Genomic DNA, 27931 nt, shown 5'->3' on the forward strand with positions numbered 1-27931 from the left:
GTACATGTAACGTTCTGGGACGTCGTGACAATCGAGCTCGAGGTCTTGTGCAGTACGAGTACTTGGCGTCTTGTCAACTTGACCCACGGCTACGATCTGGTGCGATCAGAAAGAGAGTTCCACCTTATATTGTACTTGACTGTGGGATTACAGCCCTGAGCTGCCAATCAATCGCTGCCACTTGTCGGTGATTGCGCACAATGTTAACAAAGAGAAATGCATCACGTCGCGAATAATACTGACGGATGACGAAGTGTTGGCTCTGGGCTTGACTGCACTGCTTTGCTTGGCTTCATCATGCGTGCAACATGAAAAGACTGCGTGTATACTAAACCAGAAAACCCACCCAAACACTCCCAGAAACAGAAGCCACAATCTGTGTATATCCGTAGCTTTGCATGCTTTGTGCTGCTACAAGACTTGGCCCCGCACGCAGCCAAGAAGACCAAGACGGAAGGGACTTCTCTAGAGGAATAGGAATATACGGCGCGCCGATATACTGTGTGCACCTTACGAGTAAGAGAAAGCCATAATAAGCTCCCCTCCCCTCTTCAAATAATCCATCCCATGGAAACCAACTCAATTGCCTACCTAACCTAAAGTCGTTACCTAGGTATGCAACAATACAATAGTTTCTGTTCTTCAGCCTTGCAAACTTAAAAGAGGGAAGAGAGAAAAGAAAGAAGAGAGAGAAAACAAGAAAGAAATCCCCGCCAGTGAGAAAGGCTTTCTCCGGTGGCCAAACCATTGCGCACATGCCTGCGCCACAGTCATCGCCCCCAGACAACAAGCAATAACAGGCGAGAACCCCATTCAACCCACCCTGCCACCCTCTGACGCCGGCTTTGGAACCGTCGCGAGCCCAGTCTTTGGTTTCACAACCCCAGAAAGAAGAGGAAAGCGCAACAATCTTCCTCTTCTTCTAACATCAACCTTTTCACATACACACACCCACCGGCTTGAAGGGATCTTAATTCCTTCAACCAGCCATGGCTTCTTTCTTCTCAAATCCTACTTCCTACCGGCTCAATGCTCTCATCTCAGGCGACAGCATCCCATCTATACCCATCGCCACAAACTCTTTCTCCAACTTCGCATTTCTCCATACTCGAGCCAACAACCATGAATCGCATCCTGCCCTGGGCCATCTGGTCCTCCTGGTCTTCGAGGCCGTTATGGAGGTTGTCTGTGTGAGTCTGCCAGGCTACATCATCGCGAGGCAAGGGATGTTCGATGCCGACAAACAGAAGTTCTTGGCCAATCTGAACGTGGCATTATTTACGCCTTGTCTAAGTATGTGCATTGCTTTCCCATACTGGACTGCGCTGATATAGGGACAGTCTTCACAAAACTCGCATCACAATTGACCGCAGACAAGCTGCTCGAACTCGCCGTCATCCCAGTCATCTTCATTGTACAAACTCTGGTTTCATATTTGGTTTCGGTGGTGGTGTCGAAGTTTTTTGGTTTCAAGAGGAGGCCCGCGAACTTCGTCACTGCTATGGGAGTAAGTTTACGCCTGTGGAACATCCGACGCCGATACTGACTATGTTAGGTATTCGGAAATTCGAATTCGCTTCCAATATCACTCGTCATTTCGCTCTCACAAACGCTCAAGGGGCTGCATTGGGATAGAATACCTGGGGATAATGATGATGAAGTTGCGGCAAGAGGTATTCTCTATCTGCTTATCTTCCAGCAGCTAGGGCAACTTGTGCGATGGAGTTGGGGGTACCATGTCTTGCTGGCCCCCGCAGACAAATACGCGGAATCGATAGATGAAGCGGATATCGAGGAAGGAAGATATACAGACGAACCAGAAGGACGTGTACACCAAGGAGATCTAATTCAAGGTTTGGATGGCGAGAACGAGGATGAACATGAATACCTCAACCCCAACGGGAGCTCATCCACCAACTCGTTCGAATCTGGAGGCAGGACTCCCGTCTTCCACACACACTATGCAGGATCAATCAACGAGGATGAGGATGTGGATGATCCAGACAAGAAGCCATCAGGACTTCTTCCAACGCCTGCCAATGACTTTGTTGTCCCCAGAGACCATTCAAACGGCAACATTACCTCTTTCCCAAGTATCCGAACACCTCCAGAAGAGCGAGAAATCCCAAGCGGAATCAGAGGAATAATTCCTACAATACGCCTTTACATCAAGCGCGGAATTGCCCACGCATTTTATATTGCCAAGAAAGGATCACAAAGAGCTTTCCACGCTCTCCCTATTTCACTTCAACAATTCCTCACCAAAACCCACTCTCTCCTTTCCCGCTTCTTTAATGGTTTATGGGAGTTTATGAACCCACCTCTCTGGGCCATGCTTCTTGCCATTATCGTAGCTTCAATACCCAAACTTCAACACCTGTTCTTCGCAGATGGTTCCTTCATCGCCAACTCCGTCACACGAGCTGTATCACAATCAGGTGGTGTAGCCGTACCACTGATCTTGGTCGTTCTTGGAGCAAATCTCGCGCGCAATACCTTACCCCAAGAATCGCTCGACGAGAATTCCGAAGAGAATCAAATCGGCACTAAGCTCCTGGTAGCTTCTCTCATCTCGCGGATGCTCTTGCCCACAATGGTCATGGCACCCTTACTTGCCCTCGTAGCGAAATTCGTACCAGTCAGCATTGTTGATGATCCAATCTTCGTGATTGTCTGCTTCTTGCTGACCGGAGCTCCAAGCGCATTACAACTAGCTCAGATCTGCCAAATCAATGGTGTTTACGAAGGCGTAATGAGCAAATTGCTTTTCCAGAGCTATGTAATCTGGTATGTCCCCCTTTACCCTAACGAAAAGGATATGCTAATCGTAATTCCAGGATCTTGCCATCAACACTTATCCTAGTAATGTGTGCCCTCGAAGTCGTCGAATGGGCGGGTCTGTAATTTTGCACATACACATATCAATTTTTTTTTTCTCGCGTTTCTGCGGTGGTAAAGGTCCTCTCGTTTGTTTGTACAGATAAGATACCTACAGGGACCAAAAGCAATCAGCCGGTTTGACATACATGGAGCGCACATACAGAACATAGCATGGCGTTTGAGGGGCGGTCTGGGTTAGGCGGATTCTATTCAGAGAGTGCGAATAGATAATTCCCTTTGTATTGGAATCGTCCAAGCGAATAATTTTATTATCCCGAACTATATAGGGTCGATAAATTGAATATATATATTAAGCAGTCTCTCTTCCATTACTCTCTCCATCTTAGCTTTCTCCTCTGGAAGCGCGTATCTAAGTACTTTGTCTACTTTGTTAGAGGTACGGGCTCTGTCATGGCTAACGAGTAGGGTAGAGGGGCGGGGCTCTTACGGAGTAGGGGAGAAAAAAGTGTCGGTCGGAAGATCGTATATACTAAAAAATACCGCAAACTCATTCCGCCACTTTGTCCCCCCCCCCCCCCCCCTGAGAGTCTTACTGGGGCTAGGGACATACATCGGAGAAAAGATGTTCCTATACGAAGCGAGCATGCTTTGTTTCGCTTATGCGAGATGCGATGCTCAGCTCTTGCTCTACTCTACTTTCTGCTCCGCCACTCTACCTCGTCTACTTACTCAAGGCATCACGGAACAGGTACAACTTCCTCTTCTCCATCTCTGCCTCTTTATCCCAGCAATCCTCAATTCAAAGCTTCTTGTGATTTTACGGTCTTTACGCCTTTATAAGCTAGTGTGCTATTGAACGGTTATCGGTCCATGAATTTAAAAAGAGAGCGCAAACTTTCAACCGGGTATCTCAGCTTTGAACTTCCCAGCACGTGATTCCAGAGAAAACTCAAGATGGCTTCTGTCAATAAATCGTATCTAGATCTCGTAGATGCTTGCGATAGGTATATTTATATCATATCACCATACACTACCCAAACTATACACTAACTCACATCTCCCCCAGTTTCCCATACAGCGACGCCTCAGACCCAAATCCATACGCCCAATTCTACGCCTTCTACCTCCCCTCTGACCCCCGCCCACACGGCTTCCTCCTCCCAGCAACCGTAGCTGCCATGCCATGGACAGACGAGTTTACTGTAGATCATGACCTCAAAACTATCACTTTGAACGGCAGCCAAGACCTATCTACTATAGCCTTCACACACTTAATCGACACCGCACTCTCCTGCAATACATTCAAACTCCTGCACGGCGAGCACAGTGAACCCTATCCCATCATCGGCGCTCGAGGAATTCCTGTTTCCCTCGAACGGTACGCAGCGCCGCTGTTTGGTCTTGTTTCGAGGGGTGCGCATCTAACCGTGTATACGTATGCGCGTGGTGGTGGGGATGGAGAAGGGGAGAAGGAAATGAAGATCTGGGTACCGAGGCGATCGAAGCATTTGTTTACGTATCCGAATTGTCTGGATACGACGGTGGCCGGGGGCGTGACGGCGGGGGAGGGGCCGGGCGAATGTGTGGTGAGGGAGGCGGGCGAGGAGGCGAGTTTGGATGAGGGGTTTGTGAGGTATGTTATCAAGTCAATTCGAGTCAGGTCAAGTCGAGTTTGCTTCCCGAGGATAAGATAGAGATTACCTAGCTCTACTATCCGGCACCGATACTGACTCCATCTGGGCAATTACAGGTCGAATGCAAAGAGTGTAGGAGTTCTAAGCTACATCAGCCATCGCGACGCCCCGGGCGATAGCGAGAAAGGCCTTTTCAGCCCAGAGCTAATCTATTGTTTCGACCTCGAAGTCGCGCCTGATGTCGTCTGCAAGCAGTGCGATGATGAGGTTAAGGAGTTCTATTTGATGGGTGTGCAGGAGGTCAAGGACGCGTTGCGGAGGGGCGAGTTTAAGACGAATAGCGCGTGTGTTATGATTGATTTTTTTATTAGACATGGTTTGCTTACGGCGGAGGAGGAGAAGGTGAGTTCTGTTATTCGTTTCGGTGGTTTCCTGGTTCTTGTTCCATTGCCCTTCTTGGATTCGTGCGAGGTGGGGGGTTTGGAGAAGAGACTTGGACAAATTAAGCTGACTTCTTGTTCTTTCTCTCTCTCTAGGATTATGCGGAGATTGTGGCAAGATTGCATCGTAGATTGCCGTTTCCTACTTCTCCTGATCAGTGAGCTAGATGCAGATGGAGCTGGAGCTGGAGGTGGCTTTGAACCGAGCACGCAGATCTCCTAGCCTCTACTTGATTCCATCATTGCCCGATATGATATGCCCGATATGATCGATATGCTAGATCTTGGAAGCCAGCGAGAGTCAAAATATCAAACAAGAGTAATCATGCTTATGATTCCCTCTTTCTTATTTCTTTTCCTTTTTAATCATGTCTATTAATCTCTTCCTTTGCGAATCTACTATATGTGTTGGTTTCACCTAAGGCATTGGGTTGGCCTAGTAATCTGTGTGTTTCATGGTTGCATTTCTAGGAGTAGAAGAGGTTTCTAGCTAAGGTTGCAGCGATGTGGGGATAGCCTCATCGCTGCTTAGTCATCGAGACTAGTGGTCACGTGTGCGACGTGACATATATCCCAACAATATGCATGCGGCCAAAATCCTATTTCATATATATGCAAGCTTAATTATGCACCCATCTACCCAATTCGAGAAGTCGAGCGACCAATCTAAGAGGATAGGATTTTTTTGTTGCATTTCGCAAAAAGGGCGAGTGCATACGCCCTATATATCTGCTGGCCAATGAAGGGCTGCCTGGTGTTCAACTCCCACTTTTACTCTCTCTCCACGAAAAATTCTAAGGCAAGATGTGATATGTTATGGTGTAAGATAGTAGAGGTGGAAGAAAGAGTCGTTGGATTAAAATTACAATTAATGCGATGATTCTATTGTTGGTTTTATAGACTCGCTGTGAAGTATATTTACAACTTGACCCCGCCCCGCTTTGGATGTCCGGATGAGGCAATTGGAGAAGGGTTTTTGTTGCATGTCGCGAATGCGTCGATTCGCGACTGATTAGTCGGTGCTACTGTATGATTACGATTTGATTTCGTGTCGCAAGGTAACCGACCGCATCACGGTTATTCTACATGTTTTTTGAGAGTGAGATATCTTTTCTATACATTTATTTTCTCTCATCAGCTATTTGTAATTATTCCTTGGTAATTTAAATCCTTAATCATGTTTAAGAGCAGTATTATTTTCTAATAGCCTGTCTTCCTTGGCTTCGGATAAGCTACTACGGTTGTACTGTACCTGAGTCGCGGGTGGACAGGCCAAAAATGCATATAGCCTAAGTGCACTGCAATTTACAATTACACCACAGACCACGGCTACGTCTTTAGGCTTATTGTTCCACGTCTGACCACCTCACCTGGGTCTCTATACAAGACTAGAAGACACGAGATCTCAAGCTGAGGTGTCCGGATAGGTGGAAATATCCCTTGCTATATAACACAAGCCTAATCCGAGCGTAAATGAAATCCCATGAGGACGAAGAATGCGGGGAGAAGTATTAGGCACAAGTGACTTGGCTGCAAATTCCCTGGTCATCCAATTTGGTCGAGTTCCGGGTACTAAGTTATAAAACTGGGCAAGTACTTATTGTATCATGACGGCAGGAATCCTCATTATGTACTACAAGATGTTGCAATTCATCTTACTAGCAACAGCTGTTGCCGCAGCAGCCATCAGTGGCCCTTCAGCCAATTCTATCTCATCTCGCCAAATACCAAGTCTACCCGACACATTCGAATGGAGTTCCAGCGGAGTGCTCGTCAGTGCCAAAGACGACGGACGCAACATATCAGGAATCAAAGATCCCTCCATCATCTACCACAACGCCGCATACCACGTCTTCGCCAGCACAGCCCAAGCATCCGGCTACAGCCTCGTCTACTTCACCTTCACGGATTTCGCGCACGCGAATAACGCCACCTTCCACTACCTCGACCAAAGCGCAATCGGCACCGGCTACCGCGCCGCCCCCCAGATCTTCTTCTTCGAACCCCACAACCTCTGGTACCTGATCTACCAGAACGGCAACGCAGCATACAGCACCAACACCGACATCTCCGACCCGAGCGCCTGGACAGCCCCCACGGACTTCTATACCGGGACACCGGCTATCGTGACCGCGAATATCGGCGACGGCTACTGGGTCGATATGTGGGTGATCTGCGACGCTGCGGCCTGCCACCTCTTCTCCTCGGACGACAACGGACACCTGTACCGCTCGCAGACGCGCCTCTCCGCCTTCCCGGCCAACATGAGCGAGCCCGTCATTGCGCTAGCAGACACGAACAAGTACGCGCTGTTCGAAGCGTCGAACGTGTATTCCTACGGACCGGAGCAGTACCTGCTCCTCGTGGAAGCCATCGGCAGCGATGGGAACCGGTACTTCCGGTCCTGGAACGCGAGTGCGATCGAGGGGCCTTGGACGGGGTTGGCGGATAGCGAGGCGGATCCGTTTGCGAGGAGTAGCGATGTTGTGTTTGATGGTGCGGGTGGGGCGTGGACACGGAGTATCAGTCATGGGGAGGTGGTAAGGACGGATGTTGATCAGAGACTGGGCATCTCGCCGTGCGGATTGAGGTATTTGTATCAGGGACTCAACCCGAATGCTACGGGGGATTATAATAGTTTGCCGTGGATGCTGGGGCTACTGACGCAGACTAACTCGGCTTGTTGAGCTGGGGGTTGAGGGTGGAGAATACTAAATCACTTATCGGGTTGCGGGGAGTGCTGCTTTGGAGGGGGATGGGTATGTGTATATACTGGTATAACAGTGGTATTCCTAAAAGTTAGGTAATTAAGTCTCTGACCATACTCTTTAAGTACGGTCTGAAATTTCACTTCTCTAGGAGAGTTCTTGAGAAAGCGTAGAATTACTTAGCTTATTAGAGACTCTATATAGTACTGCGGTAAGCTTAAGCGGGTGGTAAAGGGGGGGAGTTCGCTTAGCACGGGAGCTATCTTAGTAAAGGGATCGGGAGACTTAAGCACAGACTTCTTATATTTCTCTCTTCGATCAAAGTAATACAGTCTTCTGATTAAATCTAAAGCATTAATTATTTAGCGGCTCTTTTGAGCTTTCATGGTAAAGTGAATCGCTTATACTATCTAAGCCCAAGATGGATGCTCTAATAACTTCTCAATCAAAAAGTCAACACCCTCCTGTCGATAAGTATCAGGCTCAATATGGACAGATGTGTTTGCCGAAAATACAATGTTCTGCGGAGTGTCCAATGAATATGCTGGCCATTCTGGGCCAGTCACTACGAGTTTCAGTCAGTCAGACTCCTCCACAGCTTGGAATTGAAACTTACTGCCTCCAAAGTCCGGTACTCCAGTAGCTACAAAGCTGATCCAGCGCCTAGACATCTCATCTGCCAACAGGAAATAAGATTCCGGCTCCCCCTCGAACGGATCCTCGCCGAAGTACGGCGGAGCATCTCCAGGAAAGCCTTGTCCTTCTATATTATGGAACACGAACATGGTTTCTTGAAAATGCGTGACGGCGAAGTAGTCTGGGATGCCGTGCGGGATGGTGTCAAAGTGATAGCTGTACAGGGGCACGGTGGTGTGTTTCACCCATTCCTGCGCAGAGAGGCGTTTGGGAGCTACGAAGACTGCATCGGTGAAGAGCGTCGCTGCTCGCTTGAATTGTGTGCCGATGGTCTCGTCGAATGCGGCTGGATGTGAAGCGGGGATATCATTGGCTGGATCATCCGGGTAGAGCTCTGTGAGATTTGCATAGGTAGCATCGTCTATGCCAAAGGGTTTCCAGAATGCGTCAAACTCTTCGTCAGTGTTAAGGCCGAAGTCAACAAAATCCGTCCCCTCGTCGGAATTGACTCCTATAATGTAGGGCACCTTGACGAAAGCACCATCTTGGAGTTGAGACAGTTGATCTCGAACGAGGATATCACCGTCGGGAATGGGGCCGTAGAAAACGTCGTAATCGGATTCTGTATTGCCAGAAGCGTTGACAGCGGCATTGAAGACATCGGCTGGAACTAAGCGGAGACAATCCAATTGATTGGTAGCATTGGAGCAGCCCAGTGCCTGCGTGAGGTTTTGATAGACAATCTCAGATACCTCTGCGTAGTTATCAGAAAGAACAATCTTTACAGGAAACTTGATAAGATTGAATTACCTGGTGTTGGTTCGATAAGAGTGAACCCCAGAGGCGATCCTGATTCCGCGATTGCTCCATGGAAGAGTCCATCGTCTCTTCCATTGTATGCCAGTAAGTGAGAACCCACAGATCCTGCACCACTGCATATTTGTTCAAGTTAGAAAAGCAATCGCAATCAGCCTGATTCGCACTTACGCGCTCTCTCCCCAGATAGTGACCCTTGACTTGTCTCCACCAAAAGCCTCAATATTGTCTTGCAGCCATTGAAAAGCCATGCTGATCTTCGTCAGTTACCCTGAAGAGTTGAAAGAGACCGGTAGATTCTGACCGTTGATCCCTTAGTCCAAGGTTCGTCACTCCTTCCTTGAGCGTCTCATTTGAATACAACCAGCCGTACGCAGAAAGCCGATAGTTGATGCTGACACCAATAATGGGTTGATCAATCACCGTTGATTGGTTAACAATAAACGAAAGATTGTAACGAGGGTCCAAGGAAGTCCCCTCATACCAACCACCTCTGAGATTGATTAGCATGATGCAAGCAATCATGATTCAGGGTCAGTTGACTAACCCGTAAATCCATACAGCAACTGGAAGTTTCTGGCTCGGATTCCAGCCTGATGGCGTTACAATATTCAGAGTCAAACAATCCTCGTCGACATAATTGTGCCCGCCAATCTGCGTATCCTCTCCATACCCAATACATGCAAATCCATACTCGGTAGCATTCTTCACTCCAGTCCAAGTGCTATTCAGACTAGCAGGCTGCCTGAGACGCAGGTCTCCGACTGGAGGCTGAGCGAACGGAACGCCGAGGAAGAAGTCTTGCTTAAAGTGAGAGTTGTGGACGCCGAAGTATGAGCCATTGAGGGTGTTTGCGATCGGGTCGGGGCATGCAGTGCTGGTTGAACTGTAGATTGGCAATGCATTGCCCAAAGTGAGACCGAGGACAAGCAATGGCAAGCTCGTGTACCTGTGAAACGACATGGTGATGGGCAAGAAAATGCAGTGCGATGGTCGGAGGAAAACAACTTGTTTTAAAACAAGCCGTTCGACTGATTGGGAGACACAGCGTTTAGTTGTCGGAACAGCGAAGACGGACATATATACCTAGGTAGGTACCGGTACATGAACAGGCCCAAATGATTGTAACATTGGGCCCTCTAGTAGGGGTTAGTAGTACCTGGACTGTTGGTTGAGACTAGTACCCTTCGTACTGTACATTGGTTCGCTAGTGAGCCCCACCCCCGCCGCACGGTCACGCCGAACAAGAGCGACCCGCGCCACATCATGCCTACTCGAGTATCTCCCTTGAAGCACGGCCTAGGTCGGGAAACTAGAAGAAGAAAGGAAAGAAGGAAAGAAGGAAAGAAGGAAAGAAGGAAAGAAGGAAAGAAGGAAAGAAGGAAAGAAGGGGAGAAGCCTCATACTGCATGAAGTTCGATGGGCAAGTTTGACATAAAGAAACCATAGTCTTGGTAAGAGTAAGGTGGTAGCCACGCCATGTTTCCCACGTTTCCAAGCACTTCTCGCTGTACGAAGTAGCCGCATGCATCCTTCGGAACCACTAAACTGTAGATGGCTGCTAGCTGACGAATGCGTATCCGTATAACAGTACCGTATGGTTGGCACTGGCTAAGCTGACATTTGGCATGTGCACATGCATTTATTCACTCGATTAGGGATCTGACACCGAAGTTAATTGATCCTATTGGCTTACAGTAACTCTTAACACCACTGCACTGCGCCGATGGAGCATCACCCTTGTTTCTATCGCGTCTCCTCTCCACACGTGGGGGACGGGCCGGATGGCGGGTGGGTGGAGAAGAGTGGAGATAAGATCTACAGAGCTACTATCCATACTGTCCGTAGACTCAATTGAGTTCATCGAGGGGAATCCACTTTGGATTTGCTATCATGAGTATATGTAGGGAGCATAAGGCTTTTTGTGGAGACGGTCGTAAAACACTGCAAGAGTTATTCTCTTCACCACTGTAACCTTCTCTCTACAATGTACTCAAGTTCTGAGAGATCCTCATTATTCAGTTCGGGCACCTGCTCTGGCGAACCCTGCTTCTCGAAGTAGCTCCGGATCTATCAGGGGGCCAATATAATGTCGTTTCCCATACAGAAAGTAATATACAATGCTGAGCGCGATGACACCAACAGTAACCACGACGCTATAATTCATCGTCGCAGCTGTGACGGGCGTGGCAGGCGGCCAGGAACTCCAGAAGATGACAAAGATCATGTATACGCATGCGAAAGCATTGTTGACGATTCCTAGCATTCCCGGAACGCGCCACGGGCCCCATACCAATTGCATCTGGAGCACCTTCTCTCCTTCAAAGCCTGCGGGCGCATCGCCGGCAATATCCTCGCTGTCTGGATCGCTGGGCTCTGCGATATGTCCGGTCGTCCGTCGCCAGAGAAGTAATGCGCTGGGGAGGAGATACGAGGAGTAGAAGCCTGTTACGGAGAGAGAGACGACGTCGTTGAATACAATGGGTGAGCCGATGTGGATCAAGGCCAAGAGGGCGGGGATGACGGTCACTACTCCAACGGCGACCATGGGAATCGATGTGCGTGGCTCTAGCTGTTTCGGCGGCGTCAACAGATGTAATATGAAGATACGCTTATGATCAAAGAGAAGAGAGCTTACTTTGGAAATAGCTTGGTGGAAAGGAACACCACGATCTCGTGCAAACGACCACAGCATCCGGGACGACGTGGCTGTGAAGCCGATAGTGCCCGCCCATGCCAAAGCCGCGACCAGTGCAGTCATAACAATAGTACCTGCTTTGGACCCAGTGCTATTGTAAAATATTTGAATGAAAGGGAACCCAGTCACCGATTTCTATACAGACCCACGTTGTTATTTATTGTACCTCGCCTCAGAACAGCTGGTACCTACGAGAACTTCCTCCGCATCGCCGATGACAAATAAGACCGCTATCATCATAGCAAGTCCCATGGCCCCGTTAAGAACCATCGTTGTGAATATTGCGCGTGGAACGTTCAAGGCAGCATTCTCGATCTCCTCGGACATCTTTTCATATTTAGTAAAAGAGGGACTAGTATGAATGAAACATGCCTACATGTACGGCAGCATCAGCACCTGAAGGAGAGAGTTAGTAACAAATAAATTCTGCGTCGATTGATCAACTTACCAACAAAAGTAGCAACATTTCCGATAAAACCAACACAATAAGATAGTCCCTGAGTAGGCCAACCACCTTCATTGAGAGAAGTAGCGAAGACGCTTTCTGCGGATCCATGCGGTGCTGTATAAAGGATCGTAATGAGTACAGCAAAAAAACCCAATATATGGAAGATCAAAATGAAGCCTTCAATCTTAGGTAGCCATTTGCTGACAACAGTATTGACGAAAATACAAACCACGATGCAAACCCAGGTCAAGAGGGTAGCCTGGTAAGGCTGTGGGACATAATGGGGATATTGGAGAATGAGCATGCCCTGGATCATAGAGCCGGTAAACACACTCCCAACGGCAAGAGTTGCGATCCACGCAATGGTTGTCAACCAACCTGTCTCATCCGTCAACTTGGATGTTCAGTTCTTGGGGAACGAGCAAATTAAAGACTTCGAGGATATCTGTCGTGGACGCGACATACCGGTGATATAACTGTAGAATCGCTTCGAGCCTTCGGGGGCTAGCATTGATACCCAGAAATATTGACCACCTGCGATTGGGGCTCTGTGTGACTTCGAATTAGCCACCTGTGAACCCCCTTCCCATGTGAGATGACCTTACATCGAAGCCAATTCCGATATCACTGTATAAACCGACAAAGTACACAGCCAGGCGATAATAAAGCCATACACGAGTCCCGATGGTCCTCCACTATTTCAAATCAGTCGGTATTATATGGCTCAATGGCGAGCTCGACGAACTTTTCCAATCCTTCACTAAACAAACTACAGATGCAATTAGTATAGACCTCAGAATCATTGCACAGAGAAAAAGCTTACGCCAGTACAGTCTCCCAAGTAATTAGAATAGTGCAACTGAAACCAAACAATGACAAGAAACCGAATCGACGCTATATATGACAGTTAGACATACAGTAGCAAGATACCTTGCGGTTAATTGCTGCGAATAGAATACAATAGAAAGACGCTTGCTTAATTACCTTAAGCAGCTGCTTTTTACCCATCCTTGCCAACCTCTCCACATCGCTATTGTGAGAATGTGTCCCGCTGCGCATACGCTCGACATCCTCATACGGTGCGCCATTGAACGTATGCGCCACGCTCATATTCCGAAGCTCGATACCTCGTTTATCCATAGTGGGCGATGGAGAAGCTCGAGAAGCTCGAGAACCGCTAAAAGGAAAGAAAAACAACACACTTTTAGGCGGGAAAGTTAAGAAATTTCCTTTCAAATGAGCCGGCCCTTAGCAGAAAGGAAGAAAAAAACGAAAAAGAGAGCCTCGGATCGATAATGTAATGCGTGAGGAATAGGTAAGCTCCATAGGTGGTGCTTGATTCCCGCGAGCGATCGAGTGCGACGGTCGGGTCGCATCTACCTTCGCACGTACGGCACTGCACTGCACTGCATATTCTTATTCTTATTCGGTTACACAGGATCCTTCCCTTCCCTCCCCTTCCCTTCCCCTCGGAGGATTTTATGCCATGGATGGTACGGTATGGTAGGGAATAAGAGAGATGAGTGATCTCTTTCCTGAAACGTGGACTTGCAGCTCCAATATTGCGACTCTGACATAGTGCATGAAAAACTTGAATCCGACATGACATGATAGACATTTTCCCAACCCAACCCGACGCAACACAACCTGCAGACGGGTCGCCGCTCTCAACGACACGAGAGAGATCCTTGACTAGGTATACGGAGTGCTAGGCCTGCGTTGTTGATAGGTATATATAACTGGGTCTGCTTCCGCATGTGAGAAAGTATTAATATCGAACGCTAGTTTAACGCATATGCATTAACCTAGGATTCGTCTATAAAGCGCAGATCTAGAAACCTTCAGGTTTTCAATATCAATACTCATCTTCATCTACAAATCAACTACAACTCCTTCCTTCCCTTATTAACTACCAACTCTATATTCCTACAAGGTACTTTTCCCTCTTAACACCCCTGTTGATTTGCCATACTAGTGCACCCCATCCCATCCCAACCGGCTCCGTACTATAACATAAGCACCACACACACACGGATATAAGGCCATGATATCCCGGCCCAGCTCACCTCCCACGCGGCTGAAACGAAGCAAGCTGATTACAGAGCTTATTCAGCTGATATGATGGTAGGTATAGTATGCGCGCTGCGTGACAGATCGGTGTTAGGGTTTCGTTTTCGTCTGATTATCTTACATGCGACACGTCATCCACTGGTTATTACAAGAGTTGTAGAAATTAAAGTACCCTTTCTGTTTAATACTATCTACCTATATGGATTCCCCCTTGTGCGAGAATTCAATATTTGCAAAGGCTGGTGGGGAATAAGGAGGTGGATTGTAGGAATATGATACGAGAGGGTAGGATAACGAGGTGCAAGATCAAGAGTATATTGGGACTAAGAGTCTAAAAGGGTGCTAAATCAAAGCTGGGAATATCCTGAGAATACTGTCTATGTCATTCATTCACGATTACTATATTTTCAAACAATTAATCAAAATCTTCCATCCACGCTTCAGCGCCCTCCTCGTATTACCGAGATCTTGGTCGTTGCCCTGATCCGGCCTTCATCACTAGTCCGAATGCCGTTTTCAGGTCGTCCTGCCGTCTGGATTGTAATCGAGTTCGATACAGGCTCAGGCCGCATCCCTGTGTTAAGGGGCATTCTATCAATCTCTCTCAGCTCCAGATCCGTATCCTCTTGGCCGCTCCTAGATCGGTGTGGAGCTCGAGCAGAATCATTAGACCCATCGGCGGCGCCTGCTGATGGTTTGCGAATGTATTGGTTTCGCTTGTCACTGTTGCTCGACATGTTGTAGGCGGCTGTGCTCATCTGGCGCCGGCGTTCTTGGTCATCTATACGGATCATGCCAGATTCGAGCCCGAGCATGAAGTTCTTGACGAATGCTACGCAGGCCGTGATGACGCTGAGGTTTTGGACGATCACTGTTAAAAGGTCGTAATGCCATCCATCGAACGTCTTGTCAGAGGAGCCCGAAAAGCGGCGCAGGAAGACGAGTTGGGCGATGACAGCACCGATAATGCTAGATCTGTTGGTCAATCTTCTTTTGAGAAGTAGATATTACAGCTAGCTTACCTGATCCTGGTAGCAAAACATGCGATGATTGTCCATCTGGATTTACGACTAATGTGAACGCCCCAGAGTACGGATATAGAAAGAGCAATAATCAAAAACTCAGTCAAAATATTCATAATCCCGAAAAAGGTCCAGAAGGCTGTCTGAAATAGTCAGCTACGTACAGTCCAACCAGCGGATGTTGGCATCGTACCTGATCAAAACACTTGGGGTCCAGTATCTTCCATGAACCTGGAACTCCACATTGGAAGGCGCTAGCGAAAAAGCTTATGATTGACCAAGCAGCTACAAGAACCATAGTGCCCAGAGCACCTATCTGATACGGACGAACTGGCGTGATTTGTCGCAAAAGGAGGAGGACGGAGATTTTGGAAAGAGCCAGGTTGATTATGAAGAGCAAATCAACCGAGTACCCTGCCTATTCCTGTTAGTCAACATGTCCTGTTGGTCTGGGATTTTTGAAGTCAGAATCAAGTCAACTAACCTTCTGGTATACCTGAAGGCTAGCCTGGGACAGACTATCCTGGCGTTGCCCAATGCCATGCCCGACTTGAACTGCTACTGCAATGGTCTGAGCAATACTGAATACCTAAAATCAATGAGTGTCAATAGGTTTGCGTAAGAAGTGAGCATACCACGGCGAAAGAGATAACAAAGTCGTCGTTGTTTAGTTCCCGAGACACGACTAGCTTCATGCCGATCCGGGTGAGGCCAGTCAGGACAGTAGAGACCATCATAACCCAATTGATGACTCCCACGACGGGACTGAAGTCATTGGGCGTAACCTTGCTTCTGGCATCAATGATATCGATGGAAGCCATCATCGATCGGTACCGCCAGATTCCGGGGGGAAGGAAATAGAGTTCTGCGGATCGAGCATGGCTTTGACGTGGAGAAAGTAGGGAGGGGGGGCTTGTGGCTTATCTACTTCAAGTAGCAGAATAAGAAAAAATGCGGCAACGTACGAGTATCGACCGGAGCGTACTGTATGCATGGTGGGGGTTGCATCGTACCGTACAGTAATGCGCTCGCCGCAGAGCCTTTGCCATACTTCGCCGCATGTCCACGTTAACACGCTGAAGAACCACGAGCACGACCAAAGCCACATTATCCTCTGGCTGGCTGAGTATAGAGTATAGCTAGGTGGGGTGGGGATGTAAGCTCTAGTGTGAATAATAGCGGCGGCGGATGTACCCCACGCAAAGCTCATGGCTTGCATAAGTAGTGGCTTGGTCTCGGTTTGAGTGCAAGGGTCTTTTGTGCTTGGCAACGCCACATTTGTTGGCTGTACCATACATACATATCAATGATACCATACTTAGATCTATATCTGCTGCTACTGCGTTGCATTCGCATTCGCATCCTGCATCCCTGATTCACTCACAACACTTCGGAGAAATTCATTATACACTATCTACCGGCAGATGCTGACTGACCATGGTTCTATATCTACGAGGCAGCCTATAGGAAAAGGGGAGGATCCGAAGATGCCACTTCTATCTGTACATGATAAGATTACCAACAAGTTGTCTTGCAAATCTGTTTGTTCTGAGGCTGCGGCGTACAGTCGCATTATGGCAATGCCTTGTGAATTCGGCGTGAAAGAAGGCATGTCGACAAACAGTAGGTGATCTATGAAATATTCATTACCAAGACCGTACGCTTCGAACAAACCATTCATACAAGTACGAAACAAAAACAGACTTGGCTAGCTGATCCACCCTTTCATCCGAGTACTCCGTACTCCTCCGAAACAACACCTTCAACTATGGATGCCAACATTCTTCGGTCGCCCACACATGCTGCGTCTCGGTCGCTAGATAGCGCTGAGAAAACACCATATCCGCCAAATTTGCTTCCAGGAGCACGAGATGTCGATAGCCCTTATGGTACGATACGAGTCTACGAATGGGGAGCAGAGAGTGGTAGAAAGGTTCTCTTCATTCACGGTCTTAGTACCCCTGCTCCGGCATTGGGAGTTGTTGCCGATACCCTTGCCCAGCGCGGCTGTCGCGTGATGATCTTAGGTAGGTAATTATTTACCTACAAGTACTCCATGAGGGTCTATATATACCAATGTCTAGATCAATAGCTTACATATGAAATAGATCTCTGGGGTCGAGGATACTCGGATTCTCCATCAGACCTCAAGCACGACACGCGTCTTTATGCAACGCAAATTCTGCTTGCCATTTCGACATCTCCAATTCCATGGACTGGCAACGCGTCCGGAGGCTTCTCTCTAGTTGGCTATTCCATGGGTGGGGGTATAGTTGTTTCCTTTGCGGGCTATTTCCCCCAGTTGATCAACTCTATCGTCCTTATGGCCCCCGGCGGACTTTACAAATCTCTACCCCCCGAATATCACGCCTGGCCTGTTCGCTACCCTTGGCTCTTCCCACGCACCTACATCAAATGGATCATGAGGAAGCTTCTCAACGAATGCGCTACACCAGTATCTCAAGATCATGCTCCTACTGCTAGCCCCGATCTTGCTAGCGGACATGAATCCGAAGAGCCAACTACAAAACTTCTAAATGTGAGCACGCGAGAGGCCCCAATAGATGTCCCTGGAATCGTTAACTGGGAAATCGACCACAACGATGGTTTTGTCTACAGTGTCACCAGCTCTATCCGATCCGCGCCAATCGAGAACCAGCATTCCGCATGGCGCTTCCTGAGGTCGGTGATTGAGGGAAACGCAGCCTCGAAGACCATCTCAGGTTTACCAAACCGGCTTTACAGGACCAAGATTCTGCTACTTATTGGCGAAACAGATAGCATTCTGCCCAAAGACCAGCTGTGCAGGAATGCGCAAGACACGCTGGGTGCAGACAATCTAGAAATCGTCGGGTTTGATGCAGGACATGGTTTCCCGATTACGCAGGGCATGAAGGTAGCCCAGTCCATGTGCATGTTCTGGGAACTGTGAACTGTAAAATGGTATCCCATCAACTAATTCAGACACCAGATCATCAGTTTCAAGCCCAGCTTAGCCTACTATAGCTAGGTAGCCTATTTATCACTTTTCACCTGCAGCTACGTGCAAAACCCGCGTGTCGCATGTACATTACATTACAGCTTCCATCCATGACTTGAATACTGTATATATACACCTCTAATCCCACAGTAACTCACGTATATAAATCAATCGTCCCGGAAACCTACCTATCAACCCCTAAGCATGCAAAGATATAGACATCAGACTGCAGTGTATCAGTATCAGCTTCATTCCTCAGCTAGGTACCATTGATATATTTCCCTATAGTGTAGGCAGCTGGGGGTTTGCAGCTACCGTTCGTCTGCAGGGACACGGCTGTATAGATATGGACGTAGGAAATTAAATTAAAGCTGGTTGGAAGCCTTCCTTTCCATTCCATTGTACATATATCGCAGACCTAAACCTCGGGTGAGGTGGGCGCGAGAGGTCCAGTACATGAGGTAGTGTGAGTATCAATAAGAGCAATGGGGAGATTAACGAGAATGACTTTGGCATTAATGACAGGGCCATAAGGAGAAGGATGTGGACATGGAGGAAAGAGAAATAGAGGGGTGTTGGACTTAGCTGCTTATATAAGCATTGACTGATCCTAAAACTGCAGGTGGTTTATAGTTATTCGGTTATAACCTCTTCTCTATATTAATTATAGTATATGACTTTGACTTCTGTTAGTACCACAAGGTGATCATTTCCCTACAATTATAAGTCCGTAGTTCATAGTCTTAGTAGTTCCATTAGTTGTTGGTTGGCTAGCTAAGATGGAGGTTGCAACGCGGAGAGGTTATCCCCATTTGCTTAGTCAGTTAGCGCTAAGTCATATGATTAGAAAGGCTCAGTCATATTCCCAAAACAACTTCTTTTTTTTTTTTTGAAAAAAGAAAAAAGAAAAAAGGAAAAGGAAGTGTCGGAATAGAAACCCGTTTCTCTAAATAGGGAGGCATAAGGGTTACGGGCGATACAGTTACGGGAGATGCAGTCGCGGGAAAACCTCAGCATGGGTGGATTAAGCGAGGCAAAAATCAGAGGAGCGCACTTCTAGATAGAAACTCAACTCACAAAACATGCGATTAAAACATCCAGTTTACTTAGGAAATGTCTAGAAAATGGCAAAAAGAAACTCGTTAGAGTTTGAAGGACTATGCAGGGGTCGAACCTGCGATCTCAAGATTCGAAGTCTCACGCCTTGCCATTGGGCCAATAGTCCGAAGTTGATGCTCATATGACGGTAAATAATTGCAAAATTACTTAATATCATAGCACGCTGCATTCATTGCTCAATGCTTACTTAACGTCAGTTGTAATGCTATTTCCGTAAATGCCCTACCCTTCAACTCGCCCAATGCCATTGTCGTCCACCGTGACGGTTCCATATGGTTCATTGATCCCATTTACGGCTACATGCATGAACAGTTCAAGCCCAAGCCCAAAGCCAGCTTGCCGAGCCAAGCCAAGTATATCGATACGACCCATCTACGAAAGCTATTCGAGCTATGACCGATGGCTTCGCAAGGCCTAACGGCATTTACTTTTCACCTGGCCAGTCGGTTGTTTACATCTCAAGTACCGAAACAGGCGAATGGTGAGAGCGTTTTTGAGCAGGGAAAATTCGCGTCTATGTAGACCTTGCTTACAGCGCTCCCTCGCATGTGGGTTTGGGTAGAGGTACAGAGATCGAGGTTTAAATATACTTACTCACTTCTGGGTTTTCTCTCATGATTCTATCGAATCAAGCAAAATGCGGAAGTTCGGATAATTATTCGGGTCAACTGGAAATCAACAAAGCATTTGCACATGGTCACGCAACTACAGTATCCCGAGAGATGAGGAATTGGGGAAGATTCATTCGGTCTTTTTCTATTTGGTCTATGAAATTTCCAGCAAAATCGATCTTCTAGCAGACTAAGTTCGCAAGGTGAGTTAGAAATCTGTATCTCTCGAAGACCGGGTTTCGACCTACTTCCAATAACACCGTTGACGGGGATATCTATCGATGTGGTGTAGCTAGCGGCATCACTCAGAAGATAAACATACGCGCCACCCAACTCCTGTACTTCAGCAAGACGAGGGATACCCCCGTAGTACTTCAGCTGCTGCTCCCAGTCTGGCTGTTGATCGACCCAATATGTCATGGCGGTCCTTACGAGGCCCGGGGAGACGCTGTTGACGCGGATACCGTACTTTGCCCACTCCATGGCGAGCGTGTGTGTCATGTTGCGAACACCGGCTTTCGAGGCTCCGTATGGTGTCGACGGCACGATCTGGGGATTTTGTTAGTATGGGAAAGTCCTGCAGAGAGGGCTAGCTAATACTGGTAATTGGGATCGGGATTGCGAACCTTGTTTGGTCGATAAGATGCCATTGAAGCGGTAAAGACGACGGATCCTTTGATTCCTAACTTGATGAACGCTTTGGCGGCTACTCGCGCCGTGTAGAAAGAGCCGAACAGCTTTCCGTTGTCAGCTCGTGGCCATCCCCATTTGGAGACAGACTTCCAAGTACTTACATTGACATTAAAGAGATCCTCGATCTCCTTTTTCGTGAAATCTAGCGCTGCCTTATGGTTTGTCCATCCGGCATTTACCACGATGCCGTGAATGGCACCAGACTCCTCGACAATTTTGTCTACAGCAGCCGCGATGCTGTCCTCATCAGTGACGTTTGCTTGGATGGCAACAATACGCCCCGGAAACTTCTTGAGTATGGCTGCGAACTCGTCGCCGGGCTCTGCTAGATCGATCGAGTAGACTTTCGCGGCATCGTTGATCAAGCAGCATTCTGCAACGCCTAGGCCGATTCCGCGGTTCCCTCCGGTCACTTGTTGTACGTAGTCAGCTATTATGCTTGATGGGGTTGGATTTCTCACGAACCAGCAATCACTTTACCGGTCAGTGTTAATTGGGGCTTGACAACTACACCGTTGGCACTACTCCCGTTCGACGTAGCTTCCGCCAGCTCTTGTGCCACAGAAGGGGCCATGATGTATACTGTAAAGGATCAAAAGTGAGTGGTGAGGGACGTCTTTGAGTTTTATGGTTTTCCCTGAGTCTAGATGGCAGATGGGCGATTTTATGATGTACAAGTTCTCTCTTGGGGAGTTTTGATATATTATACGTGCCGTATATTAAATTATTGGATATCATGTTCTTCTTGAGTTCTCCGGAGAGGCCAGCCCGTACGCGTATTGGCTCGCACCGATACTAACTCAACCATCAACCGCGTCTCGAACACTGGCTTGTTGCCATTGCCTCGCATCGAGGGTCGACTACGGCAAACCTTCCATTTGTCGAAACTTGAAGCAAAAGTGGCCATGCTCGATATAATATTGATACCCCGCTGATTGACACATGTCATCCCCACTAATAAGGTTGTTACTACAGGTACCTAACCCCGCACCAAATATTTAGAGGGTCCACCCCCAAGATGGGGCGTTGGCACTATCCCTCGAGACGAGCGCAGGGCGCGGGGACCGACTCTACTATCTTCAACTTCGGGGTTCCTGACTCAGGAAAATCCACTGGAGCTCAGAGACGAGTATCATGAAAGCTCGAAAAAGGCGGTAGCATAGAGTGCACCTCTCCCGACCATCGGGAGTATTTGGCACGATCCACGAAGCTTCAATGAACTTTTGCGCTTTGGAGACAACAAGTGCTGAACGTCCATTATTTATCTTCATTGTCAGAAGGTGAGAAGCTGTTCCAATGGCTCTAGCTTCTGCGCGCTCTTACGAGGAAAGGCTGCATGCATCACAGGGGGGACGACGGGCATTGGACGAGCCATCACGCTTGAATATCTACCACAAGGTGCCAATGTAGCAGTCAATCATCTTGGACTTGACACGGACGAAACACATAGGAAATCGTTGCTCGAGGAGGCTCAGAAGCTGAAGCAACAGGGAAGCAGTGCAGTACCTACTGGGGATATCATCGAGTTGGCGGGCGATGTTACAGATCCAGAGACTGGACAAAAGCTGGTGTCGGAAGCCGTGAGGCAATGGGGAGCTCTGGATGTTTTTGTGGCCATTTCTGGCATTTTCAGGGCAGCTGAATTTCTCATGTGGGTTGTTCTTCTCCAAAAAAGAAAAATGGCCCACGAGACACTGACGTATCAATATCACAGGCTATCAAAGCAGCAATTCGATCGAACAATGGAAGTAAATGTGAATGGAACATTCTACTCATGCCAAGCTGGTGCGCAACAGATGGTCAAACAGATATTTCACGTTCTCCGAGGAACATTTCCTACTTCGAATACCTCAGGAGTGGAGTCAACTGCTCCTAAAACATTGTCCTGACTTTCGCATAATGTTATTCCAACTTCCAAATATACCATATCAGGCAATACTGACTCTGAGATGTTGACTTTTCGTAGGGCGAAGGTGGTGCTATCATAGGTATCTCGTCCATCAAAGCACTCGTCGGAGGCGGCCTACAAACTCACTACACACCGACAAAAGCCGCCGTTCTGTCAATGATATGGGTGCAACGACTCCATATTTCCCCTGCTCTGCTGCTTTGAGAATCTGGATTGTGCGATTACTGGACTTTCAATCCGGTGAGACTGCCATTGTTGTTTGCTGGGTGAGGAGCAAAGGTTGCATGGGCAGAATTAACAATGAATATAAATGCACCCACGAAAATAATAAGCACTTTATTGCACTTAGGGACGATTCAGACTTCGCTATACTACTCTCCATAAATTTTGATCGGTAAGTATCTCATGCATTGCGACCGCGAGACCCATTGTCTGCAGCCTGATGTGGTTTTGTTAGGTCCGCTTCGAGGGAAAGCTTCCATATGATAGCATGCATGCATCGACTCTGAACTGCATCTGACTCTGAGGGCTAAAACTCATTCCTCCGGCCGTAAATCTAGAGGTCCGTCTACAACATTATCACTCCCGTCTATACTTTATTCAGTTTGTTTGTCTTCTGTGGAATACTGTACTCACCCGCAGTCGCGGCCGACTTGGCAATTCTCGGCAGCGCTCGGCACGAGGGCAGCATCACTCTATTGCCGCACCAATGAGAATTTCATCTCTAGAAATGGCTTCAGGCATTTTGGAGTTGTTAGTATATTTCCGATTCGTATCTCTAGGTACCAAAAGAGGTCTCCTGACCTGCAAAGCGCATGCAATGGACGAGTCAACCACTGCCAGCACACCCTACAGGCTCACGATGTTTCAACTCTCATAATTTGATGCGGACTGATTTTATCATGCCATTTGCCTACCACGTTGTCCTCCTACGCTATAATATCTGCAAGCTCATACAGACTTGCGTCTTACACTGTTAGTATATGAGCATCTTCCTTTCACAAAAGAACCATTTCAGTCACAAAAGAATCATTTCAAAGTTCAATCGGCACCTCAAAGCTAAAGAGATACTCGTCTACTCACCCAAAACACAACAACCGAAAGTACATATAATTATCCACCATGCCACTATTTTCAGCACCCGACATAGACGCTCCCGTCCTATCTCAGTTCTCCCTTAAGAACAAGATCGCCATCGTGACCGGCGGCTCTCGAGGCATCGGTCTAGAAGTTGTCCGCGGCCTAGCAGAAGCAGGAGCAGACGTAGCATTCATCTACAAAAGCAGTCCCTCCAGCGCCTCCACGGCCTCGGAAATCTCCCAGCAGACCGGCGTGCGCGTGCAAGCCTACCAAGGCGATGTCTCGGACCGGAAAGCCATCATGAGCACCATCGCGCGCATCGTGCAGGAGTTCGGGCACGGGCGTCTGGACATCATGGTCGCGAACGCGGGGGTGTGTTCGAGCGTCGCCGCGTCAGAGTACGATGAGGAGACGTGGAGAGAGATTAACAGTGTGAATTACGATGGTGTCATGTGGACAGCGCAGGCGGCGGGGAAGGTGTTCAGGGAGCAGGGGAGAGGCAGTTTGATCATCACCGCGTCGGTCAGCGCGCTGCTTATTAATGTGCCGCAGACGCAGGCCGCGTATAATGCGTCCAAGGCCGCCGTGCTGCAGCTAGCTAAGGGGCTTGCTGTTGAGTGGGCGGGCTTTGCTAGGGTCAATTGCGTGTCGCCCGGGTATATTTTGACTGAAAGTAAGTTTGGTGACCCTTTCTTGTCTAACCTTCTCTTCTTTTATCTTATACCGATCCCATTTTTTGTGGAAGGAATGGAAGCTTATATGATATACTATGTAGTGGTGTTGAAACAACCCAAAGAGCGTATGGACATATGGCTTGCTCAAATACCCGGAAGAAGACTTTGCAAACCGCAGGAACTAAAAGGGGTGAGTACCTAACTCACAGCTCAAGACTTCCATCTTATGAGCCATATAAACTGACTTGAAACTTGCTTGTAGGCTTATGTGTTTCTTGCCAGCGATGCATGTTGTTATATGACGGGTGCAAACCTTGTAATCGATGGTGCTTTTAGCATACCGTGAGCACGATTAGGACAATAGATCATTGATGCAGCGTCTATGTTCATGGCTGTTTGTGACAGCTTCAGGCACATTTTCCGTTTTCAGAGGACCTGGTGAACATGATTGGTAGCTTACTGAAGCAGTCAGCCTTCCTGTTTTCCCGCAGTATGTTTCGCGTGCATAGCCCCATGCAACGCTCTTGTTTAACCTATTAATACTACAATTCCCCCTTTCTTCTAGAACTTCCCCCCCCCCTTTTCTTTTTGGATCCCGGCTAGTGGTCTAATAAAGTTCGGAGAAAAGCAAATGTGCAGATTGCCCAACTATTACATGCCTTCTTCTCCCCCAACAGCTTAGCCCACCTTCCCTTCCCTAAAGACAGATTGTTTTACGGCGTCGTTAGAATTGTTACCACATTTATCTTACAATATGTCTTCGACCCTTCTGAATATCCATGCCTGCTTTGTTTCCGAAACAGACGATGGTCTGCCTGCCTTCACTCATCACGCTCGGCATGCGGTGGATTTGCTCAATACTTTAGAAAGCTTTTTGCTGGGATTGGCATTTATCAGTGATCCAGCTACTCAGAGAAGCGTCCCAGGACTTCTTCTAAGGTATGTAAATCCAGAAGTGTTCTATATCTAAGAGGGTCTCTGACGCAATCAGTCTCATCGAGAATACAGAAGGGCTAGGCGCTATCCTCGGCAGAGAATTCCCTCAGTTTCCCAAACCAATTCTCAGCTAGCTCAGATCGCCGAAAGCATTCACACCCGGGAGTTCATTAGCTCCAGAGTGGCAAGACAATGACGGGCTCTCTTTTCTTGAGAACTATCTTCGCATCGAATACGAATCTCCAGAGGACCCAGAACATGAGCAACCAGGTTATCATCTCGGAACATCCAAAATTCGATCCATGTCTCTCGCAGTCTGGACAGGTGGCCAACTAGAAACAGAAAGTGGGAACGTTCCGGTAATCATAGTTATAGGAGACTGGGATCAAGCAAGTATCATGCGATTTGTCCGTCGTTGTGAAGGGTCTTATGGGGAAGCGACGCGCTTACACAGATTGATGAAGTGTCATAACTGGATATATCATGATCTTTTCTCGACCTTTATGGATTGGAATGAGATCTGGGATGTTATACGTGATCGATTGAGCGAGCTGCACCACGAGGTCCACCATCAGTTTGGTACAGGCAATATTCTCGGTCGGATGCAGGGACTTAACAAAGCTACTGCAACAAATATTATGCTAAGGGAGACGGTCAAGGTGCAGAATAACTCGCTTTAAACAGTCATGGAAATGGTGAAAAAGAACCGCGAATCAGTTGGCACTATACACGATATCGTCGCATTCATGAAGAGGGGAAACGAGCTATTGAAGGCCTTAGAGCATTATTGGGCTCTCGCGGATGGAAACAAAGAGCAGTTGCAGAACTTGGTTTCCATGATGGTCTCACTCGAGCAAATTCATCAAGGACAGTCCGTTTGTAGGTTGAACGCACTGGCACTTACGTTTCTTCCCCTGTCTCTTATGGCTGTGAGTAGTCCAATCACATTGAGCATGTCAGAAAACCCCGAAGCTGACCTTTGCTAAAGTCAATATTTGGTATGACGCAATTTACAATCTCTCCGAGATGGTATCTAGCATACGCACTCCCTATGCTCTCCCTGACCGTTATTGTCGCTATGGTCCTACCAAAACTGACCTTAATATGGGAAAATTGGAAAATGCTCCAGAGATTCAATTTTTGTCGTCGGTCAAAACAAAAGACTTCTCATAGTAGTTTGGGGAGGACTCCTAACAATTCATCACTAGAAACGAAGACCTACCCACCAGTGAGCATAAGGTGGTTTACAGGGGAAGAAGAAGGAGTCAGAGGGAGGTCGCTGGAAAAGGTTACGTGTAATAGGTCACTAAAACATCATTCAAGAACAAATTTGCTACGAGGTTCAGTGCGGAATAATAAGGATTCAAGTTGTAGTTCTCCTGTTAGAGAAAAGGAGAAAAGTAGATATGGGCTTCGAGCGTTATTTTCATAACTACGACAATAGCTGGCGAATGAAAAAGGTTAAAACTTGGCTTGATGCATTGGAGAAGGGCAAGAACTGGAATCTAAGAAGGCATTCTCTTGAGTAGGCTTACTTTGTACACATCTTTTCTTTTTAAAAAAAAAGGATTCCATTATGGTGCGGATCAACGTACGGTGACAAATGATCCAAGGCGAGGATAAAAGACGCATTCCTGTAGGCGCCAACCTGATATACGGATACATATAGTCTCTGAACTCATCCGTCTTGACCGGACCCGGGTTAATCGCATTGACTGTTGCGCGCTCTGCGAGCTGGCGCAACCACGAGCGGGTGCCAGGTCTTCGCCTAAGTTCCTCGAGTCCTTTTCAGAAGTGGTAGAGTTGAAATGTATAGCTACATTGCGACCTCTACATGCCAGGAGCCTCGCTGTGGCACCACCAATTCCTAAGGATAGTTCACAGACTGGTATCAGATAATAGCGATCATTATACCTCGAGATGAGCCAGTAATCACAGCCAGCTTGCCATCGAGTGGTCTTGGAGAGTACATTATGTGAAGTTATTTGGATTTTTGATCTTCGACAAAACTGGGAAAAGAAAGGTGCGAAATGAGTTCTCAAGTCAGGCCGTGTTTCGGTCCAAGATTCAGGCCTCACTAGAGAAATAACCGGGTAATTAATTTGAGTTTTCAAGTACCTGTGATACTTTTTTGAAATCTTGGTACTGGTGGTATAGCTTTAGGAGGCCTATAACACACAGTCTTAATAGCATGACTTAGCAGCATCGATTGCTTTAGCTGGTCCCTACATGCAGCTACCACTTCCCAAGAGCGTGATCGATTGGCAGATGGACCAGAATATTCAAGCCGATTTCGAGATGGATAAGCAAGACATGAAACGCATGGATCGGAAAGCGCGATTTAATAACCCGAGTGCGGATTACCAGTATCGGCTTGGAAGGGATTGAGGGCTCGGCAAAGGGTAAATAAAACTTATTAATAATTATTAGATAATAGTAGTGCAGCTTTATAGATACCAGAATGAATACCATAGACTAGAAACTTCCAGAAAACTAGAATAGCTAACGTGGTAATGCTATTTATTATAAGACCTAGGCCAAGTTGGCCTTTCGCTTGCTTACACCTAGATCAGAGGAGCCATCATTTAAGCGATTTGCTAAAATAAAGGAGAGGGG

The 27931-nt window shown here is 47.5% G+C and overlaps 7 protein-coding genes and 1 non-coding gene across 8 annotated transcripts; 5 read left to right on the forward strand and 3 right to left on the reverse strand.

Annotated features, from left to right (window-relative positions):
- Positions 1-989: 989 nt before the first annotated feature.
- On the forward strand, positions 990-2904 carry YBR287W (putative transporter; the record flags this gene model as incomplete). Its single annotated transcript, XM_031148777.1, has 4 exons — positions 990-1293; positions 1341-1507; positions 1556-2787; positions 2838-2904. The coding sequence occupies 4 exons, from the start codon at positions 990-992 to the stop codon at positions 2902-2904; spliced, it is 1770 nt and encodes a 589-aa protein (XP_031005773.1).
- An 891-nt stretch (positions 2905-3795) lies between these two features.
- On the forward strand, positions 3796-5077 carry YJR142W_1 (Uncharacterized protein; the record flags this gene model as incomplete). The annotated part of the gene is made up of 4 exons (XM_031148778.1): positions 3796-3845; positions 3908-4474; positions 4592-4877; positions 5012-5077. 4 exons carry the CDS (start codon positions 3796-3798, stop codon positions 5075-5077), a joined length of 969 nt encoding a protein of 322 aa, XP_031005772.1.
- Positions 5078-6543: 1466 nt separating this feature from the next.
- On the forward strand, positions 6544-7602 carry xynC (Alpha-L-arabinofuranosidase C; the record flags this gene model as incomplete). Its single annotated transcript, XM_031148779.1, has 1 exon — positions 6544-7602. The coding sequence occupies one exon, from the start codon at positions 6544-6546 to the stop codon at positions 7600-7602; it is 1059 nt and encodes a 352-aa protein (XP_031005796.1).
- A 3629-nt stretch (positions 7603-11231) lies between these two features.
- On the reverse strand, positions 11232-13361 carry HNM1_8 (Choline transport protein; the record flags this gene model as incomplete). The annotated part of the gene is made up of 9 exons (XM_031148780.1): positions 11232-11279; positions 11309-11908; positions 11966-12100; positions 12150-12169; positions 12222-12599; positions 12687-12769; positions 12827-12916; positions 13045-13115; positions 13206-13361. 9 exons carry the CDS (start codon positions 13359-13361, stop codon positions 11232-11234), a joined length of 1581 nt encoding a protein of 526 aa, XP_031005797.1.
- A 6085-nt stretch (positions 13362-19446) lies between these two features.
- Positions 19447-19518, reverse strand: LHYA1_G003812. The gene has a single exon. It is a non-coding gene; the product is annotated as a tRNA-Arg (tRNA).
- Positions 19519-20109: 591 nt separating this feature from the next.
- PIG8 (putative NADP-dependent mannitol dehydrogenase) lies at positions 20110-21290 on the reverse strand (the record flags this gene model as incomplete). Its single annotated transcript, XM_031148781.1, is given in 5 exon segments — positions 20110-20177; positions 20272-20572; positions 20650-20802; positions 20818-21146; positions 21182-21290. 5 exon segments carry the CDS (start codon positions 21288-21290, stop codon positions 20110-20112), a joined length of 960 nt encoding a protein of 319 aa, XP_031005795.1.
- A 444-nt stretch (positions 21291-21734) lies between these two features.
- DHG2_0 (L-rhamnose-1-dehydrogenase) lies at positions 21735-22829 on the forward strand (the record flags this gene model as incomplete). The annotated part of the gene is made up of 4 exons (XM_031148782.1): positions 21735-21845; positions 21994-22367; positions 22431-22572; positions 22683-22829. 4 exons carry the CDS (start codon positions 21735-21737, stop codon positions 22827-22829), a joined length of 774 nt encoding a protein of 257 aa, XP_031005800.1.
- A 918-nt stretch (positions 22830-23747) lies between these two features.
- Positions 23748-24725, forward strand: lxr3_1 (L-xylulose reductase; the record flags this gene model as incomplete). The annotated part of the gene is made up of 2 exons (XM_031148783.1): positions 23748-24569; positions 24642-24725. The coding sequence occupies 2 exons, from the start codon at positions 23748-23750 to the stop codon at positions 24723-24725; spliced, it is 906 nt and encodes a 301-aa protein (XP_031005801.1).
- Positions 24726-27931: the final 3206 nt, after the last annotated feature.

This window comes from Lachnellula hyalina (genome assembly GCF_007821495.1).
Source record: "Lachnellula hyalina strain CBS 185.66 chromosome Unknown contig00057, whole genome shotgun sequence".
In the NCBI taxonomy this organism is placed as follows: domain Eukaryota; kingdom Fungi; phylum Ascomycota; class Leotiomycetes; order Helotiales; family Lachnaceae; genus Lachnellula; species Lachnellula hyalina.